General features: G+C 49.6%; 2 protein-coding genes and 1 long non-coding RNA gene across 3 annotated transcripts in view; 1 reads left to right on the forward strand and 2 right to left on the reverse strand.

Moving 5' to 3' along the window:
* LOC130526014 (MARVEL domain-containing protein 2-like) overlaps positions 1-4,007 on the reverse strand; it is a 17,803-nt gene extending 13,796 nt beyond the window's left edge. Inside the window, exons 1-4 of the mRNA XM_057033347.1 lie at positions 3,746-4,007; positions 1,670-2,952; positions 1,137-1,172; positions 877-1,046 (exon numbers count right to left, since the gene is read on the reverse strand). Of these exons, the coding sequence (XP_056889327.1) occupies positions 877-1,046; positions 1,137-1,172; positions 1,670-2,890 (1,427 nt within the window). The 5' untranslated portion in view covers positions 2,891-2,952; positions 3,746-4,007. The remainder of the gene's footprint in view (positions 1-876; positions 1,047-1,136; positions 1,173-1,669; positions 2,953-3,745) is intronic.
* An 841-nt stretch (positions 4,008-4,848) lies between these two features.
* On the forward strand, positions 4,849-7,078 carry sdf2l1 (stromal cell-derived factor 2-like 1). Its single transcript, XM_057031747.1, has 3 exons — positions 4,849-5,093; positions 5,596-5,792; positions 5,875-7,078. Exons 1-3 carry the CDS (start codon positions 4,913-4,915, stop codon positions 6,151-6,153), a joined length of 657 nt encoding a protein of 218 aa, XP_056887727.1. The 5' UTR covers positions 4,849-4,912; the 3' UTR covers positions 6,154-7,078.
* Positions 7,079-14,357: 7,279 nt separating this feature from the next.
* LOC130525242 (uncharacterized) lies at positions 14,358-18,350 on the reverse strand. The gene is made up of 2 exons (XR_008950437.1): positions 18,162-18,350; positions 14,358-15,047 (listed from the first exon to the last, which is right to left on the reverse strand). It is a non-coding gene; the product is annotated as an uncharacterized LOC130525242 (long non-coding RNA).
* Positions 18,351-18,910: the final 560 nt, after the last annotated feature.

An 18,910-nucleotide genomic window follows, 5' to 3' on the forward strand; every position in this document is an offset into this window, starting at 1 on the left:
GGAGAAGCAGGGACACAGAGGAGAGGACAAAAAGAGACACGGAGACAGAGACACAGGGACACGGAGCCACAGAGACAAGGAGACACATGGACACAGAGAAGAGGAGAAAAAGAGACACTGAGACAGGGACACAGAGCCACAGAGACAAGGATACACATGGACACGAAGACACAGAGACACAGGGACAAGGAGAACAAGAGACACGGAGACAAAGAGATACGACACGGAGACAATGAGACACAGGGACACAAAGACACGGAAACGAGGAGACACAGAGGCACAGGGATGCGGAGACCATAAATAATGGTCATGTGACAACGAATGGTAAGCTACATTCACAGTATGTGATAATAATAAAGAAGGCTTCACGATGACCCTTGACCTGGAGCATGTGTTCCAGTCTAGATAACGGGAGGCAGTGGGAGTCTGTCTGGCTCAGACAACACTGTCAGGAGACAGCAGCAGCTGTGGACGGGCTGGGACACGTCTAGCTGGGCCTCACTCATGGACGTGTGTGGTAGAAGCTCCAGCTGACTGGGAAGCAGCGCTGTGAGCAGGACCGGTTCAGAACCCAGTGTTAGGGTTAGGGTTAGGTTCACCTCAGGCCCCTGGACCACCTGTCCCCACAGCTGTCCACATGTATGACAACAACACAGAGCCCAACAGCTTTTTTGTCTGTTGCTTTCCTGCCACCGGCAGAGCGAGACACAGGCGCATCACACTGCACAGACACAACCACATCCAGCTGAGCACTTGCTTGGTTGGACATTGTCAAATGGGATGTCCATTTTCTTCTACTGCTCCGGATTCCTTCATTTAGCCTCTGTTCCTCTGTTATGTTCTGGTGTTTGCTGTGAAGGTTCTAGGGGTACTCACGCTACATAGTCCGCTATGACCACAGGTTTGGGGATGTGTCCGGCTGGTATGTGCCCTTTGAGGATCTCCGGCTCCATCTTGATCAGAGAAGCAGCGTTGGGAGTATCCATGATGTCTGGCTGGATGGTGGGGAGCGGAGTGGCCTCGGAGGTTCTGGATGATGGACCCAGCTGCAACACAGTAACAGTCACAGCAGTAGTTTGGATCAACTCCTAAACGTCATGTCTGCCAGAATTCTTGGAAATATTCCAGAAACTCACGATGGACAAGGGGACAGACGACCCAGTGGTTTTCATCTAAATCCATGGAGAGGGGAAGAGATTCATGAGACATTCACAGTCCAAAGAGAAATTTGAATGAAACCCCACAGAACCAGAACCCCAACCTGAACATTTTCACGCTTTCCACTGAACTACCTTCCTATAAAGGTCCAGTTTGAGACAGTTGCGACCCCCAGCCATTATTTACCCCTTCACTCCTCCCCATAGGACCTCGTCTTTAATCAAGCCCCATGTGAACTGGAATCACCCAGAGATGATCCCTCTCCTGCCGCCGGCTTTTTGGGGCATGATAGAACTGTTTCGATCAATATGCTGGACTCTTGTTACGCAGGTGCATTCCACAGGATATGGGATGTAACCTGTCCTGTCCCACAGGTCCCTACAGGTGTGTTTGTGTGCTGGTACCCAGCGAAAAGCCAGATGTGATATTAACTCAAAAGGAGTTCTCATCAAACTCAAGGTGATTGGTAGAGTTGAAGGATTGCATGTGCTGAAGCAGGTGTGTGTCAGACCTCATGTTCCTGCCCTTCTCTCCTCATCCTGGACGCTTCGTGTCTCCACAGCTTCAAACACACTCCGGAGCTGATGAAGTAGAGCACCATAGTGATGAAGATGAAGACAATGGCTGCTGTCTGGCCAGCTTCAGTGCGACAGAATGCACCGTTAATTCCGTTGTTGAAGACGGGGACGTTGCACAGTCCACCTCGAGTGGTGTCCCTCACATACACAATCCCGGCTGCCAAATAAAGCACTGCCAGCACCAGGTTGATGGAACATTCTGTAAGTGGCCACCAGGAAGAGTCCAGAAGAATGGCTCGATAATATATGGTCATGCCCAGAACAACCAGGATGACCGTTACTATCCATGCAAGACCTGCCACCACCAGGACAAAAGGAGTTTTGGGACCCGTGTAGTGGTAGCCTCCTCCACCAAGTCCTCCAAGTCCCCCGAACAACTGCGGCTGGGAGTATCCATACATGTTGAACCACTCATTGTCCTTGTGAACATAAGCACAGACACAGGCAAACACAGCAGCTCCCAGCAGCAGCTCAACGCAGCCCAGGATCCTCAGAAGGCCGGCCCAGGACTTCATGTAGGCATAGCGCTGGTGATACTCCTCCACCCTCTCCTGGTAGGTGAGTGCAGAGAGGGTGGTGGGCACTGCAGACGCCGAGTCGAGGGCTTCAGCACCCAGCAACAGCTGGTCGCGTTCCTTCTCAGAGTTATAGCTGCCCCCAGAGCCACCATACGGGTCCCGATAGGACCCAGGGAGAGAGGGAGATGGAGGGGCAGAGTGGGGAGGAGAGCAGGGAACCCCTTCTGTAGTTTGGCCATTGGAACTCTTCCTGCATGAGGAAGTGGGGGATGGTGGTGGAGAGGGAACGGACCGACCCTTGCTACCACGACTACCACTGTTGCCACGGAAAAAGTTTTTGACAGAGTCGGGGATGAAACGGTGCACGGGTTTGATGTCCATTGCATCGCAGTCTTTTTCCATGGGCTCATCATCCATAGGAGGGTAAAAAGCCTCGGGTCCAACTGCTGGCTGCACGGGCAGAGGAGGTGGGGGCAGAGGATCTAAGCTTACAGCAGGCCCTGTGAGAGGCAAGGGTGCTGGCGGTGGAGGAACATCCCAGTTGCGGGATAAAGAGTCCACAGGGACCTGGTCGTAATAGGGAAATTCCCTCACCCGATCGAACCTGGTGACAGAACTAACCCCTCCTGAAGACATCCTCGACACTGCTCTGGATCTCCCGCTTCTTAGAGTCAATGGTGGATGGGGAAGTTGGAGATCTAGGAAAAAGAATACAGCAAGTTCTCAGAAACGGGCAGTAAGATACCGAGACGGTGATTCCAAATATCAGCCGGATGGTGGAAGCAGACTTGGTTGGTTTGGATGAAGCTCCTCAACAGCAAGATGGCTGAGGTGGTAAATCTTGTCCATCATTGTGAGGAACATTTGAGTTTCATGAGAGTTAATAGAAATTCATTCATCCTCACACTCTCAGCTGCCTTTCTGTTCTGTCTCCTCCAAATATTCCGGAGAAATTGATCTAGAGCTGAGATAATGAGCAGGGGTGTAGATCATTTTATACACCACCACACTGGAAATGAACAGTGGTGGAGGCTCACTTTCAGCTTTTCTTTCACCCAAAGGCTCCTTTTTTAACCCTTTCAGAAAGCAGCATCTTCTCAGAAGTCCTCACCGGTGAGACAAACCAGCGTGGCGGTGCCTCAACAACACGGTCCCGTCAGTCGTGGGGATAAACCTGCAGCTCGCCCCACTATCCTGAGGAAGTAGGTGGCCTTTCTGACTATTTACCATGATTTTAATTCTTAAGCTGCAGGGAGATGCGCCTCGTTGCCATCCCACTCTAGAAGACCTCCACATTCCCAATGTTACCAGTATCACTCCATTTAAATGTTAACAACCCGAAATCAATGTTGCTCAACTGTAGACTGAAACTAAAAACCAGCAGCAGCAGCAGCAGCAATGAGGTGACAGGAACCACCCAGTCTGAGCTGAAACCATCAGAAAACGAGCTGATTGTGGAGAGAGAAAGAGATCTGTGGAACGGAAAACTACCTTCACGGGCTTCTGCGCGTCTTCTGGGGCCCCGACGGACGTGGTTCCTTGAGCCGTGCAGCACTGTTCAGGTTGGTCTGGGAACTGGAGGCTTCACCAGAGGCAGAACTGGTCCCAGATCACAACTCACCTGGCCAGTCTGACCAGCTCCGCGGTGCGTTCACGGCCTCCTCTGAATCCAGACGAAGGCGTTACAATGGTTCCCAGTCACCTGACGTCTGTCGGCTCCGCTCTCACATTCCGCACAGCTCCTGATTCGCGCCAGAACATCTCCTATCTCTGTCTAAATCACTATTAATATTATAATCACTATTTACTAGATGGGATCCACAAAAGTCGACGTCTGTCCTGATGGTTGTTGCTACCTTGAACCGGCCCGACGGAACAACAGACGTTCCTGGAAATAGGCCGCCGATGACGAGTGGGGAATTCTTTTAATTGATGTCATTTAACCTTTATTGGTCCAGATAAAATCTTTAAGAATAAATGTCCATTTCCAAGAGGCCCCAGCAAAACTTACCGTTTAATTTTATTTTTTATTTTTTTGTCAAGCACTTAGCAACCCTTTAATCTTCGTTATCACGGAGTGAAACAGGTCTCCATCTAGCAGTAAAGAGTCCTTTAGAGGTTTAGAGATCAGAGTAATGAAGGGAGCTTTCATTGTTACTGCTAATATACTTGATGTAAACAGGGAGAAAAATCTTAATTTATTTAATTTCAATAAATCAAACGTCAAACTGTGGTCCCCCAGATCCTTGTTGAGCTTTAGCCTTTAATAGCATCTTCAATATCTGCCACTGTAATGGCTGCTCACGGTTCTTTATTACTAATGCTCGTAAAATCGACCAAAGAATTTATTCTTGTGGACTATTTCACATGAATGTTCCAGGTGATGACTACACCTGAGCAAAGATTAGTTATCCAATTAAAACTCGGAGGACTTTTCTCCAGCTTAACCGGAGTTTTGGTTCAGCCCGCCCACAACACGACGCTCGCGCCGCGCGCGGCTCAGATTTCCTTCTTCCGGGTTTGACACTACCCGTCGACCAATGGCAGGCCGAGATTGACTTCCGCGTCTTAGGACTTGTCAAGCTGTGATTGGCTGACGCCGCCAGTAACGATACCGTCTGTGTTCCCCGATCGTCGGTTCCGAGAACAGACTCAAAGATGGAGATGGGTCGCGCTGTCCGCATGCTGCTGAACTCGGTGCTGGTTCTGCTGGTTCTGTGCTCGGACTGTGAGGCCAGAGACTCGGACCTCAGCTATGTTACCTGCGGTTCTCTGGTCAAGCTGCTCAACACCAAACACCACGTCCGGCTGCATTCCCACGATGTCAAATACGGCTCAGGTAGGAACCCTCCAGCACCCTCTTGACACGTTCACGGGGCTTTAAACGGACCGGACCGGACCTGGGTCAGTGTGCACCGCTGGATTTAAGTGTCACCGCTTGTGGAAGCATCCCTTCATCTGTCTGGAGTCAGAACCTGGGACCACACCTGCAGAATCATTTCTGGTGCTTGATGTTGTGAAACAGACTGAAACCAAATGAATGAATGAATGAATTAACACACAGGGATGAGACGGTTCGGCTCTGTTGGCCTGTAAATGTGTAGTGTAACTTAAACGGTACCTGCACGTACAAGTCATCATTGCAAGGGTTGCCCTGACCGGACCTGGTACCAGCACATAATGATGAGCCTTGACCCGGCGGGCTCACTGGGTTTGGGCACCAGTACACAAATATGGACTCCAGCCATGCTAACAGCTAATATAGCTTACCTTACCATTTCTAATGTGTGTGTGTGTGTGTGTGTGTGCGTGTGTGTGCCTGTGTGTGTGTGTGTGTGTAGGCAGCGGACAGCAGTCTGTAACGGGGGTGGACAACGCTGACGATGCCAACAGCTACTGGCAGATCCGTGGGAAGCCCGAGCGCCCGTGTCAGCGGGGCGTGGCCATCAGGTGTGGTCAGGCCATCCGCATCACACACATGAAGACCGGCCGGAACCTCCACACACACCACTTCAGCTCGCCGCTGTCCAACAACCAGGTCAGTCGCCCGTCCGCTGCGCTGGACAGGAAGTGTTTCGGGCCGTGCTGACCCCATCCTGCCCCCCCCCCGTCATCCACAGGAGGTCAGCGCCTTCGGAGAGAACGGCGAGGGTGACGACCTGGACGTTTGGACCGTCCAGTGCGACAGCGACTACTGGGAGCGCGAGGAGGCCGTGCGCTTCAAACACGTGGGCACGGACGTCTACCTGAGCGTGACGGGCGAGCAGTACAACCACCCCATCCGGGGCCAGCGGGAGGTTCACGGCATGAGGTCGGCCAACCAGCACAACTGGTGGCGCTCCATGGAGGGCGTGTTTATCCAGCCCAGCCAGGATCCAGTGGGCCACGACGAGCTCTGACCGCCACTCAGGGCCGTGGGCGGGGGGGGGGGGGGTCCTGGTGGACTGGTTACAGGTGAAGGATTCTTCAGTGGGGAGCGCCGAGGTTCGTCTGAGACGAGCAGCTTCTTCACTGGTGTCAGGAAAAACCTGCGTTAGATCCCTGCTCAGCTGGGGGGGCTCAGCCCCAGTGGTGACTGAATGGGCCGGTCTAATTAAGCAGGTTGTTCTTGATGCAGTGTGGAATTAAAACTGTTTTTGGGTGGGGGGGGCTCTTTCTGTCAGAATAAACTGAATAAACAACTAGACTGCCCTCAGGACGCCACCCCATGATTTCAAAAAGGGATTTAAAAGTGAAGAGAATGAGGGGAAAACACTTGATTAGGTCCGATTAAATGTGAAATCCTGTTTCCAAAGGTTTTTGTTTTTTTACATCAAGCTGATTTTACAGGGACTCGTTCACCAAGAATGTCGCCTGTTTCTTTAAAAGGCATTTTCTTTCAATGTTAAGCTTTTATTTGCCCTCAGCTCATCATGCTTTGTTGTGGAGGTTATTTATGCCCACATTTGTAACTTAGAAAATGTTTTGCTGTAATCCTTAAAGCCCCAAACGCTTATTGTTCAGCTGTAACGTCACAGGGGCTGACGTCATGAACTACCCAGGGAGGGTGCAGTTCGCTCTGTGTCCAGCAGGGGGAGCTCACCGCCTCCATCAGCCTCCTCACCGTCGCAAGCGCGTGCTTCATCTCAGCCTCGAGCCAGCAGGACCGACAGGAGGCGCCTGCTTCCGGGTCACAGACGCAGGTGTGATCACGTGGTCAGAAGAGGCTCTCAACTGGGGGGGTGACGCAGACAGAGGTGTGCAGTGGCACACCTGTGGATGATTGTGGTGTCTACAGGTGTGTTCTGGCGTGTTGGGTTAAATGAAGCAGTTACAACAGAAGAAGAGTCTGATTGCCTTTGATCACCCACTGCTCTATTATAGAATGTGAGGCACAACTAACACATCTATTATAGAATGTGAGGCACAACTAACACATCTATTATAGAATGTGAGGCACAACTAACACATCTATTATAGAATGTGAGGCACAACGAACAGTCTATTATAGAATGTGAGGCAAAACTAACATCTATTATAGAATGTGAGGCACAACAAACAGTCTATTATAGAATGTGAGGCAAAACTAACATCTATTATAGAATGTGAGGCAAAACTAACAGTCTATTATAGAATGTGAGGCACAACTAACATCTATTATAGAATGTGAGGCAAAACTAACATCTATTATAGAATGTGAGGCACAACGAACAGTCTATTATAGAATGTGAGGCACAACTAACACATCTATTATAGAATGTGAGGCACAACTAACAATCTATTATAGAATGTGAGGCAAAACTAACACATCTATTATAGAATGTGAGGCACAACTAACACATCTATTATAGAATGTGAGGCAAAACTAACATCTATTATAGAATGTGAGGCACAACTAACACATCTATTATAGAATGTGAGGCAAAACTAACAATCTATTATAGAATGTGAGGCTAAACTAACACATCTATATTATCTATTATAGAATGTGAGTCACAACTAACACATCTATACTATCTATTATAGAATGTGAAGCAAAACTAACATCTATACTATCTATTATAGAATGTGAGGCACAACTAACACTCTATACTATCTATTATAGAATGTGAGTCACAACTAACACATCTATGCTATCTATTATAGAATGTGAAGCAAAACTAACATCTATACTATCTATTATAGAATGTGAGTCACAACTAACATCTATACCATCTATTATAGAATGTGAGTCACAACTAACACATCTATACTATCTATTATAGAATGTGAGTCACAACTAACACATCTATACTATCTATTAAGGTGAGTCACAACTAACACATCTATACTATCTATTATAGAATGTGAGGCAAAACTAACATCTATACTATCTATTATAGAATGTGAGTCAAAACTAACACATCTATACTATCTATTATAGGTGAGGCAAAACTAACACATCTATACTATCTATTATAGAATGTGAGGCAAAACTAACATCTATACTATCTATTATAGAATGTGAGTCACAACTAACACATCTATACTATCTATTATAGAATGTGAAGCAAAACTAACATCTATACTATCTATTATAGAATGTGAGTCACAACTAACACATCTATACTATCTATTATAGAATGTGAAGCAAAACTAACATCTATACTATCTATTATAGAATGTGAGTCACAACTAACATCTATACCATCTATTATAGAATGTGAGTCACAACTAACACATCTATACTATCTATTATAGAATGTGAGTCACAACTAACACATCTATACTATCTATTATAGAATGTGAGTCACAACTAACATCTATACTATCTATTATAGAATGTGAGGCAAAACTAACACATCTATACTATCTATTATAGAATGTGAGGCAAAACTAACATCTATACTATCTATTATAGAATGTGAGTCACAACTAACATCTATACTATCTATTATAGAATGTGAGTCACAACTAACACATCTATACTATCTATTATAGAATGTGAGGCAAAACTAACATCTATTATAGAATGTGAGGCAAAACTAACATCTATACCATCTATTATAGAATGTGAGTTTTGACTCACATTCTATAATAGATGATGGGGTGATGAGGTGAGTCAAAACTCTATCTATAGAATGGAAATAGATCAGATCTGAATTTGGGTCTAAAGTCGTGGAGACGGTATTTCCAGTGACCCACACTAAGGTCTCCTAGGATGCAGAGGTGGGCGGAGGTTTGCCGGCTGCTCCTGGTTCTGGTCCCAGCTCAGGGGATGTAAATGAGTGTAGATATCCGATAGATTCGTCACGACGGTGAAACGGCTCCATTCCACGACACACCTGCATTTATTTGATCCATCTAGGATCCGACGGGTTCAGGACAAGCGAGACCCCCCTTCCTCACACCAGGGGGTCTAAAGAACTTTAACGCTAAGTTGCTGAAGGAAAGGAGACAGGGAGGACGACAGCTTGGGCTTTCCAAGAGCTTTTATTGCAGAGGGGTACAAACAGGAAGTGAAGACACGTTGTCTCTGAAATCATCAGTCTGACCGTGAGAAGCTGTCGTGAGGGGTGGAGGTTGCCCTGGGCTGCTGCCTTGCTCAGAGGCAGGGTAGTGAAGGCGGGGAGGCTGAAGCTGGCCTCAGCTGACTGATGCCCTTTCATTATTGCACTGCTTTAATGCCACAGCTCCCACAGTAGTGCAACAGGGAAAGAGTGTCAGGCAGAGAAGGTTCCTGGAACAAAGCGGGTCATCAGGTAGGACCCACACAGGTGAACCACCGCTTCCCTCTGAGGTGCAGTCGGAACCGCTCTGCTCAGCGGTCACTGGTAGCCAATAATCAACACCAGGACCCATCAGGGTTCCGATCCAGCCCACACAAATGGAACTGGACGGACGTCCCCAGACAGCAGTCGGACCTGTTCAGGTAGATGACTGTGTACAAAAGCCTTCAGAGGGCAGAGAAGAACCCGGCTGGCTGCCCCGACTGCTGCCCTTCTCTGATGACTCTGCCCAAACGCAGCACCAAGATGCTCCTCTGAGCTGGAGCACAGTGGTACTCATCTGCTCCAGCCTGACCTGGTCTAACCTGGTCTGGTCTAACCTGGTCTGTAGTAAACTGATCTGTAGTAAACTGATCTGCTCTACCCAGACCTGCTCTACCCTGACCTGCTCTACCCTGACCTGCTCTACCCTGATCTGCTCTACCCTGATCTGCTCTATCCTGATCTGCTCTACCCTGATCTGCTCTACCCTGATCTGTTCTACCCTGGTCTGTAATAAACTGATCTGCTCTACCCTGACCTGCTCTACCCTGATCTGCTCTACCCAGACCTGCTCTACCCAGACCTGCTCTACCCTGGTCTGTAATAAACTGATCTGCTCTACCCTGACCTGCTCTACCCTGATCTGCTCTACCCAGACCTGCTCTACCCTGACTGCTCTACCCTGGTCTGTAGTAAACTCATCTGCTCCAGCCTGACCTGGTCTAACCTGGTCTGTAGTAAACTGACCTGCTCTATCCTGACCTGCTCTACCCAGACCTGCTCTACCCTGACCTGCTCTACCCTGGTCTGTAGTAAACTGATCTGCTCCAACCTGGTCTGGTCTAACCTGGTCTGTAGTAAACTGATCTGCTCCAACCTGGTCTGGTCTAACCTGGTCTGTAGTAAACTGATCTGTTCTACCCAGACCTGCTCTACCGAGACCTGCTCTACCCTGACCTGTAGTAAACTGATCTGCTCCAACCTGGTCTGGTCTAACCTGGTCTGTAGTAAACTGATCTGTTCTACCCAGACCTGCTCTACCGAGACCTGCTCTACACTGATCTGCTCTACCCTGACCTGCTCTACCCTGATCTGCTCTACCCTGATCTGTAATAAACTGACCTGCTCTATCCTGACCTGCTCTACCCTGATCTGTTCTACCCTGACCTGCTCTACCCTGACCTGCTCTACCCTGGTCTGTAGTAAACTGATCTGCTCCAACCTGGTCTGGTCTAACCTGGTCTGTAGTAAACTGATCTTCTCCAACCTGGTCTGGTCTAACCTGGTCTGTAGTAAACTGATCTGTTCTACCCAGACCTGCTCTACCGAGACCTGCTCTACCCTGACCTGTAGTAAACTGATCTGCTCCAACCTGGTCTGGTCTAACCTGGTCTGTAGTAAACTGATCTGTTCTACCCAGACCTGCTCTACCGAGACCTGCTCTACACTGATCTGCTCTACCCTGACCTGCTCTACCCTGATCTGCTCTACCCTGGTCTGTAATAAACTGACCTGCTCTGTCCTGACCTGGTCTAACCTGATCTGCTCTACCCTGACCTGCTCTATCCTGGTCTGGTCTAACCTGACCTAGTCTAACCTGGTGTGGTCTAACCTGATCTGGTCTACACTGACCTGGTCTAACCTGGTCTGGTCTAACCTGGTGTGGTCTAACCTGGTCTGGTCTAACCTGACCTAGTCTAACCTGGTGTGGTCTAACCTGACCTAGTCTAACCTGGTCTGGTCTAACCTGATCTGGTCTACACTGACCTGGTCTAACCTGGTGTGGTCTAACCTGGTCTGGTCTAACCTGACCTAGTCTAACCTGGTCTGGTCTAACCTGACCTAGTCTAACCTGGTGTGGTCTAACCTGACCTAGTCTAACCTGGTCTGGTCTACCTGATCTGGTCTACACTGACCTGGTCTAACCTGGTCTGGTCTAACCTGGTCTGGTCTAACCTGGTCTGGTCTAACCTGACCTAGTCTAACCTGGTCTGGTCTAACCTGGTGTGGTCTAACCTGGCAGTTCAGGGTGGAGGAACCACAAGCCGAGATTTCAACTCTGCAACATTTGTCTGCTGTTGTTCACGTCATGAGGACAAATAAAGACGGTTCATCATTGATCCATTGTAGTAAACTGATCTGCTCCAACCTGGTCTGGTCTAACCTGGTCTGTAGTAAACTGATCTGTTCTACCCAGACCTGCTCTACCCTGACCTGCTCTACCCTGGTCTGTAGTAAACTGATCTGCTCCAACCGGTCTGGTCTAACCTGGTCTGTAGTAAACTGATCTGTTCTACCCAGACCTGCTCTACCCTGACCTGATCTACCCTGACCTGCTCTACCCTGGTCTGTAGTAAACTGATCTGCTCCAACCTGGTCTGGTCTAACCTGGTCTGTAATAAACTGATCTGTTCTACCCAGACCTGCTCTACCCTGACCTGCTCTACCCTGGTCTGTAGTAAACTGATCTGCTCCAACCGGTCTGGTCTAACCTGGTCTGTAGTAAACTGATCTGTTCTACCCAGACCTGCTCTACCCTGACCTGATCTACCCTGACCTGCTCTACCCTAGTCTGTAGTAAACTGATCTGCTCCAACCTGGTCTGGTCTAACCTGGTCTGTAGTAAACTGATCTGTTCTACCCAGACCTGCTCTACCCTGGTCTGTAATAAACTGACCTGCTCTATCCTGACCTGGTCTAACCTGGTGTGGTCTAACCTGACCTAGTCTAACCTGGTCTGGTCTAACCTGGTCTGGTCTAACCTGGCAGTTCAGGGTGGAGGAACCACAAGCCGAGATTTCTACTCTGCAACATTTGTCTGCTGTTGTTCACGTCATGAGGACAAATAAAGACGGTTCATCATTGATCCCACAGAATGTCCCTGTCCTACATGGACAAGCCGTTGAGCATCATCGGGACATGAGCAGGTCCAGGAGGAGGCCTGGCCGCTCCCTCTGAGGAAGGTCTGCCCTCAGAGGCAAGACCCTATAAGCAATATTGCACTACTGAGTGAACACATGTGAAAGCAGAGGCAACATTGATAGGGTCTCACCAGTAAGGCCACAGGGAAGAGCACCACTGAACACCAGCACCGGAGGGGGGCAGATTTTGGCGTGACACCACCTCCAAACTGGTGAACCCATGAACCGCCCCTGCTGTGAGGGTGGACCAGGCAACCTGCAGCAGCACTGGCCAGACTGACCAGTCCCAACCCCTCACCTCCGGAGGGATCCGTGATGGGTGCAGGGCCAAGCAGCATCCAACAGGGTGGCCATCACTGAAGTTCCACCATCTTCAGATGGCTCGGACCCGTCAGAACCTGCTCCAAGGTTCTCTCGTGCAGACAGTTTGGAGGTCCTGCTGATTATATTCATTATTTTAGAGTGTGTCCAACACTTCCAACACGGTTCTGAGCATCAGGCCTCATCTCCAGCATCAACCGGAGCTTTACGGACCTTTAATCAGTGCACAGATGACAACCTGCAGCGGGGCGGCAGAACCCCCGACAGCCGAGCTCCCTTGGATGAGAGTCCAGAACAAACCTCTGTGTCACACCTCCAACGGGCCAAAGCTGGTGGGCCGTCCGGGCCTGCGAGGCCCTCTCTGCTGGACTAGGCTGAAACAGTCTCTCCGCGTCCCTTCACAGCCTTTCTGATGCTTCCAGACGTGTCATTTCCTATTAAAGCTTTTGACCAATCACATTTCAGCCATGGTTGGTTGCCGGGCAGGGTTAAAGCTAGAGACGTCTGCCTGGAGGCCTTCACCATCCCGTCTGCAGGCCCTCCAACACCGGTGCACGGCCACGCCTCCGTATTCAGGCCCGCTGATTGATTGGATGGTCAGAGAGCGAATCCAGTGGTATTAATAATATTGATAGTGCAGCTTTATGAGGTTATTATTGATGGTTTTACGCGTCTCGCGGCTGTAGCTAGGAGACCTGCTCTGACCATTCAGTCGAGGCTTTCATCGGGACTACAGGCGTCCCCATCTGCGATGCAGCGGCTCTTTGTGCCGTTTCTCCACAATAAGATGGTTTTTAGAGCCATAAAGGAGTCATTGAGGGGTGGATTGAACGCCTCTACGGTTAAAAACAAGTCAAGCACCAAACCCACCGGAGCAGCCGCCGCCGCCACCGGTTTGACCGTCAACATTCGACAACAGCAGCACCTGAAAAGGTCCAAACGGCCCCACGAGGTCGGCTCATCAGTCAGCACATTAGCTCATTAGCATCGAAGAAACTCAAAACGAATTCGGATTCTACTGGACTCACAAAAGCACCACAGACAGGAATTCTTCGGACTTCCTTTAGCGTGGCCCAAGAACCACAAAGAAACCAGCCAATGGCCACCTAGTTGGGGGGGGGGGGCTGCAAACTGGTTTCTAGACTGAAATTCAGGTTGCATCAATTATTCATGGCAATCGAGCGGCGGGTGTTGACCTATGGAGATGCACATGTAAACAACACACATCAGCTTGCTAAGGTTAGCATGATTACGTTAGCCTCTTGTGCACAGCTAACGTAGCATCAGACAACAGTGTGGGCAAAACATTTTGAAGCGTTTCCAACATTATTCTTTCATGCGGGGTCGTGTTGTTGCATATATATATATATATATCTATATATATATATATATATATTATATATATAGATATATATATATATATATATATATTGATATATATATATATCTATATATATATATCTATATATATATAGATATATAGATATATAGATATATCGATATATATATATATATATATATATATATATCTATATATATATATACAGCGCCACCTGCTGTTGGGAGGAGCCTGTTCATGTTAAAAGGAGGTCCAGCGGCCCACTCTTGAATCTGAATGCATTAGCAAACATGTTTAGTTGGACTTTTCTTTAATTAGTTCATCATTTACAAAATGAAATGAGACAAATCAGTGAGGAACCAAAAGCTTCTTCCTGCACCAGAGCGACCGACACACAGACGCTTTACGTTTACGCTTCGTTTCGTTCTGCTCGACTCCTCCGGGAGCAAAAGCTGCTCCTTCGCTAACACGTTAATCCCAAGAGTTTCCCACAAAGGTGTGATTCCTGGTCACCTTACTGGTCTCAGAAGTTCACATTTTATGGTCAAAGATGTCGCTTCACTAACGAAGAAGAATCAGCATCGTCATCAGCCCTGAAAAGCGTATCGGTTATTACCTGCGTGTTACGCCTGTGGCCATAGAAGATGGCGTGAGCCTGCTGATGGGGCTGGACTTCCTCGCCAGGAGGCCCTGCCGGGTCATCCAGAACAGGCTCCTCACTGGTCTGATGGAGATCCTGCTGCGACCCCCAGAGGAGCTCATCTGGCTCCACATCCACCAGCAGAGGCCCAGAACAGCTGCAGCTGGAGCCACAGAGGAGAAAAGAGCCACCGGAGCCCCCCAAACCTGGAGCTGTGGTCTTCAGCTCCAAAACCAACCGGGCTGCTCCAGAACCGCCGGAATGTGCAGCTCCTCGCTCAACGTCTGAGACTTCTCGGAGCTTCACTCATCACATCTGGTTCTCCACAGCTGTTCCACGTGAACTTCAGACATTTAAAAATAAAGGACAGCCTCATCCTTTGCTCCAGGCCTCCCAGCAGAGACCAACCCTGGACGTCCACCTCTGTGAGGACATTCCCAGCAAGAATTCACCACCAGCTCCTGGAAACCAGGTCTGGAAGGTCCTCACATTGCTGGTAGAATGAGGAGTTTGCTTTGGTGCTCACACACACACACACACACACACACACACACACACACACACACACACACACACAGAAAATGAGCAAAGGAAGTAAGGATGAACCCCCCTACCTCCCTCCCTCAGAGCAGCCCTGCCCTCCACATTCCTCACAAGGAGCCTTGACCCCCCCACACCCACACACACACACCACACACCCCTCCCATTTTGGGACTTCTTCAAGCCTGCACATTTAAATTGTTCAACTGCCGACTGAATGGATGATGGGACACACACACACACACACAACACACACACCACACCACACACACACAACACACACACACACACACACACACACACACACACGCGCGCGCGCGCGCGCGCGCACACGCACGCACGCACGCGCGCACACACACACACTTGATTTGACTAAGGTTTGTGTCTGTTTATATTTAGTTGTACATTTAGAACTATTTAGAACCTCTAGTTTAGCTCATTGCTGTTCCCTGGGTTTCTGTTGGTACTGTTTGGTGACACACACGTGTGTGTGCGTGTGTGTGTGTTCTCAAATATAAATAAAAAGCTGCCGTGGTTTCTTTAAAATCTAAAGGTCTCCTTAATTTGAGCTTTAAGAGGATCAGTAAATTGTTTAAATCTTGACCAACGGACCCGTTTAAACAGAAACATTTGGAGGATCCGTTTCACATAATCTAAAGTGGATTCACACAAATTTAACCTTTTTTTTTTTTTTAAATAAAACAATAAAAAGAACCATTTTTGGTCGTATCGGACTCATTTTAAACCGATACGTTGAGGCTTATTTTTGCCATTTTAATTTAAATTTCCGTCACAGGGAGAGTGACCGTGTGAACCACGCGTGACGGCAACGCTGTCATTGGCTGAACAAAATGTCCTTTTTTGAAAGGAGGCGTGGCGTCCGAGGCCCCATCACGCCGTCTCTGACGGGCTGCTGGGGAAGATCAAATATTCCAGCAGTCAGAACAATAAACCCCCCCGATCGGATCATTCAACGCAGTAGAAGTCCACACACACACACACACACACACACAACACACACACACACCACACACACCACACACACACACAGGACGTATGTTTGCATATGGCTGGAGGGGCGGGGCTTCCTCCCTACCAGGGTCTACAGGGGCCGTCTTCCTCCCCCGAGCAGCGGCTCCTCGGGCGGCTGCAGGGCGAAGGTCCGATGCTATGACAATACTATTGCACTGCTTTAGTGCACGGTACAGTAGTGCAACATCGTCAGAGCAGCTGACCTCTGCACACTGGCAAACACACCGTTAGTCTGTGGCAGGCCGGGACACACACACACACGCACACACACACACACACACACACTGAGCTAAGATCTGGATCTTTGTGGGCTCTTACCTATATTTACGCTAGTGTTGAGATAACACTGGTAATGTAGAGGAAGCACAAGATGGAGGGAGAGGAGGGGTGTGTGTGTGTGTGTGTGTGTGTGTGGTGTGTGTGTGTGTGTGTCGGGGGGTTGTCAGCCAATGCCCTTTTAATATTGCACTGCTCATCTGATTTCACAGTAGTACAACAGAAAAAGGGCTTTGGATAACAAAGCTGCTCTTTAAATCCGTTCATGTTCTATAGAAAAGCCAGACAGCTCCGATGTTACTGAACTATGCAAACACGCAGGGGCTCCACACACACACGCACACACACAGAGACACACACACACACACACACTGGGAGCTATATGCAAACCAGCAACCGTGAAACAACCAAAAAGGCCTCTTAGGTTCACGACACAAAGGAGCTGATATGGTGGAAAATGTATTCCGGGAAAGTTAGTAATCTCTGCTAACAGGATAAGAAATGCTAACGTACGCAAGCTAACTTCCGACACTGGGACAACAAAGCAGCAACAATTTGACTTGTGCACATGAATCCATAGGCTCAGACGGGAGCCAGTGGGCCGTGGCTTCATGCTAACGGGGAGGCTACGGGACTGTGCTGGGAGGAAATGAGGGTGGAGGGAAGATATATAGGGCAAAGAGCACATTCCGCCATACAATCCCAGAAACCCTCATTTAATACCTACTATTCCTGTCCCTTTGGCCACTGTGGCAACGTGACACCGTCTTCCTTTAGGAGGCAGCAACCCTTGTTAGTCCCTTTACTATCAGCCAAACTCCATTTTCTCCTCTTTTTCTTTTTTTTTTTTTTAAAGAAAGAACAGCGGGCCACGCGCACGGAGCATCACTCCGGACAAACTTTGCCAAGCAGCAAAGTCACACAGACATGGTTGAATTCATGGATTTACGCAGGACTTTTTCGGTCCTGGCATGTTCCCGTTCACGCGTGGCTGGCAAATATCCGCGCAGACTGAAGCCCAAACACACATTCCAGTGGTCCCGGGACAGCTTCACCCTCGGCTCCTGAAGCCCAAGGACATGTGCCGAGCAGGAACAGCCAGTTTCCCCTTTTCTTGGGAAGCTGCAGCAGCGCGTGTCAAAGGCAGCTTTATTCTGAGGGCTGCTTGGTTTAAAGGCTCCTGGAGCCCCCACCGGGGCTCCTGGAGCCCCCGCCGGGGCTCCTGTCATGTGCGCGGGCGCTGGGACCCGCGGGCCGCTCCGCCAGACCCCCCTGGACGGTGCCCGTTTCCTGCGTGATCCCGCTGCTGATGCAGCCGGGAATATTTGAGCGCACACCTGTCAATCAATGCCTCATCAAGCCAGCCGACACGTGTACGCGCGCCCGCCCGCCCGCTCGCTCCGTCCGTCCGTCCGTCCGTCTGTCTGTCACACACGCACAATAGCCGCTTTACATTTTTTTTTTAAATCAATAAGAGCTCGCGGAAACTCAACCAGACCCACCGACACGCACGTCTGTGCGCGGGGCTTCGCGCCACCTTCGCCCCGCAGCGGCGGCGGCGGCGGCGGCGGCGGCTGCGGGGCTCCCCTGAGTGTGCGGGGCTCGGTACCTGGCAGAGGCAGGGCCGGTCCGTGCAGCCGAGCCAACTTGGTCACTCCACCCGGAGGAACACGCCCTGGTGGGCGCCATCCGCCGCCCCCGCCTACGTCCGTTGGAGCCGCGGCGAGCGTCGCTCCTGGGGGGGGAGCCGTGGTTCTTCAGTTGGCAACCTCACGGCCTCCCCGCTCCGGACTCCATCTTTGACTAGTTGACATTCAGCTCTTGCCGAGACAAATTCCTTATTTGCATGCCAGCCTGCCATTGGTCCGTGTCTGCGCCTGCGGCCGCGCTCATTGGTGGGGGGAGGATCTCATCAGCTCGGGGATTGGCCACGCACGCAGCTGACGTCACCGTATAGTTTAATTTTAACAATGAACACAAATTCTCTTCCATTCACAAATTTCTCATTACCCGCGTTCGAGGTGCCACATTGTTCTAATGTGCCGCAACTTTATGGCTGCTTTCCACCCGCGAGAAGCCCCAGAGAAGCTCCAGAGAAGCCCCAGAGAAGCCCCGGAGAAGCCCCCCCAGGGCAAGAGCACCCCAACCAGTCACCGCCTGAAATAACTGCGCTTTAAATTACAGCCAGCTCCAGCGGGTATATGTATATATGTATGTATGTATTTAAATGTGTGTGTGTGTGTGTGTGTGTGTGTGTGTGTGTGTGTGTGTGTGTGTGTGTGTGTGGTCCACGGGTCGCCCTGCTCTCTGGACAGTGTTGGGGGGCTCCGGGCTCCGGACAGCCGGGCTGGGAGAGGT

Source organism: Takifugu flavidus, chromosome 5, assembly GCF_003711565.1.
Source record: "Takifugu flavidus isolate HTHZ2018 chromosome 5, ASM371156v2, whole genome shotgun sequence".
Classification (NCBI taxonomy): domain Eukaryota; kingdom Metazoa; phylum Chordata; class Actinopteri; order Tetraodontiformes; family Tetraodontidae; genus Takifugu; species Takifugu flavidus.

Coding starts and splice junctions, on each gene's coding strand:
- sdf2l1 (XM_057031747.1), top strand. CDS start 4,913: ATGGAGATGGGTCGCGCTGTCCGCATGCTGCTGAACTCGGTGCTGGTT. Junction 5,094..5,595: donor CGATGTCAAATACGGCTCAG/GTAGGAACCCTC, acceptor GTGTGTGTGTAG/GCAGCGGACAGCAGTCTGTA. Junction 5,793..5,874: donor CGCCGCTGTCCAACAACCAG/GTCAGTCGCCCG, acceptor CGTCATCCACAG/GAGGTCAGCGCCTTCGGAGA.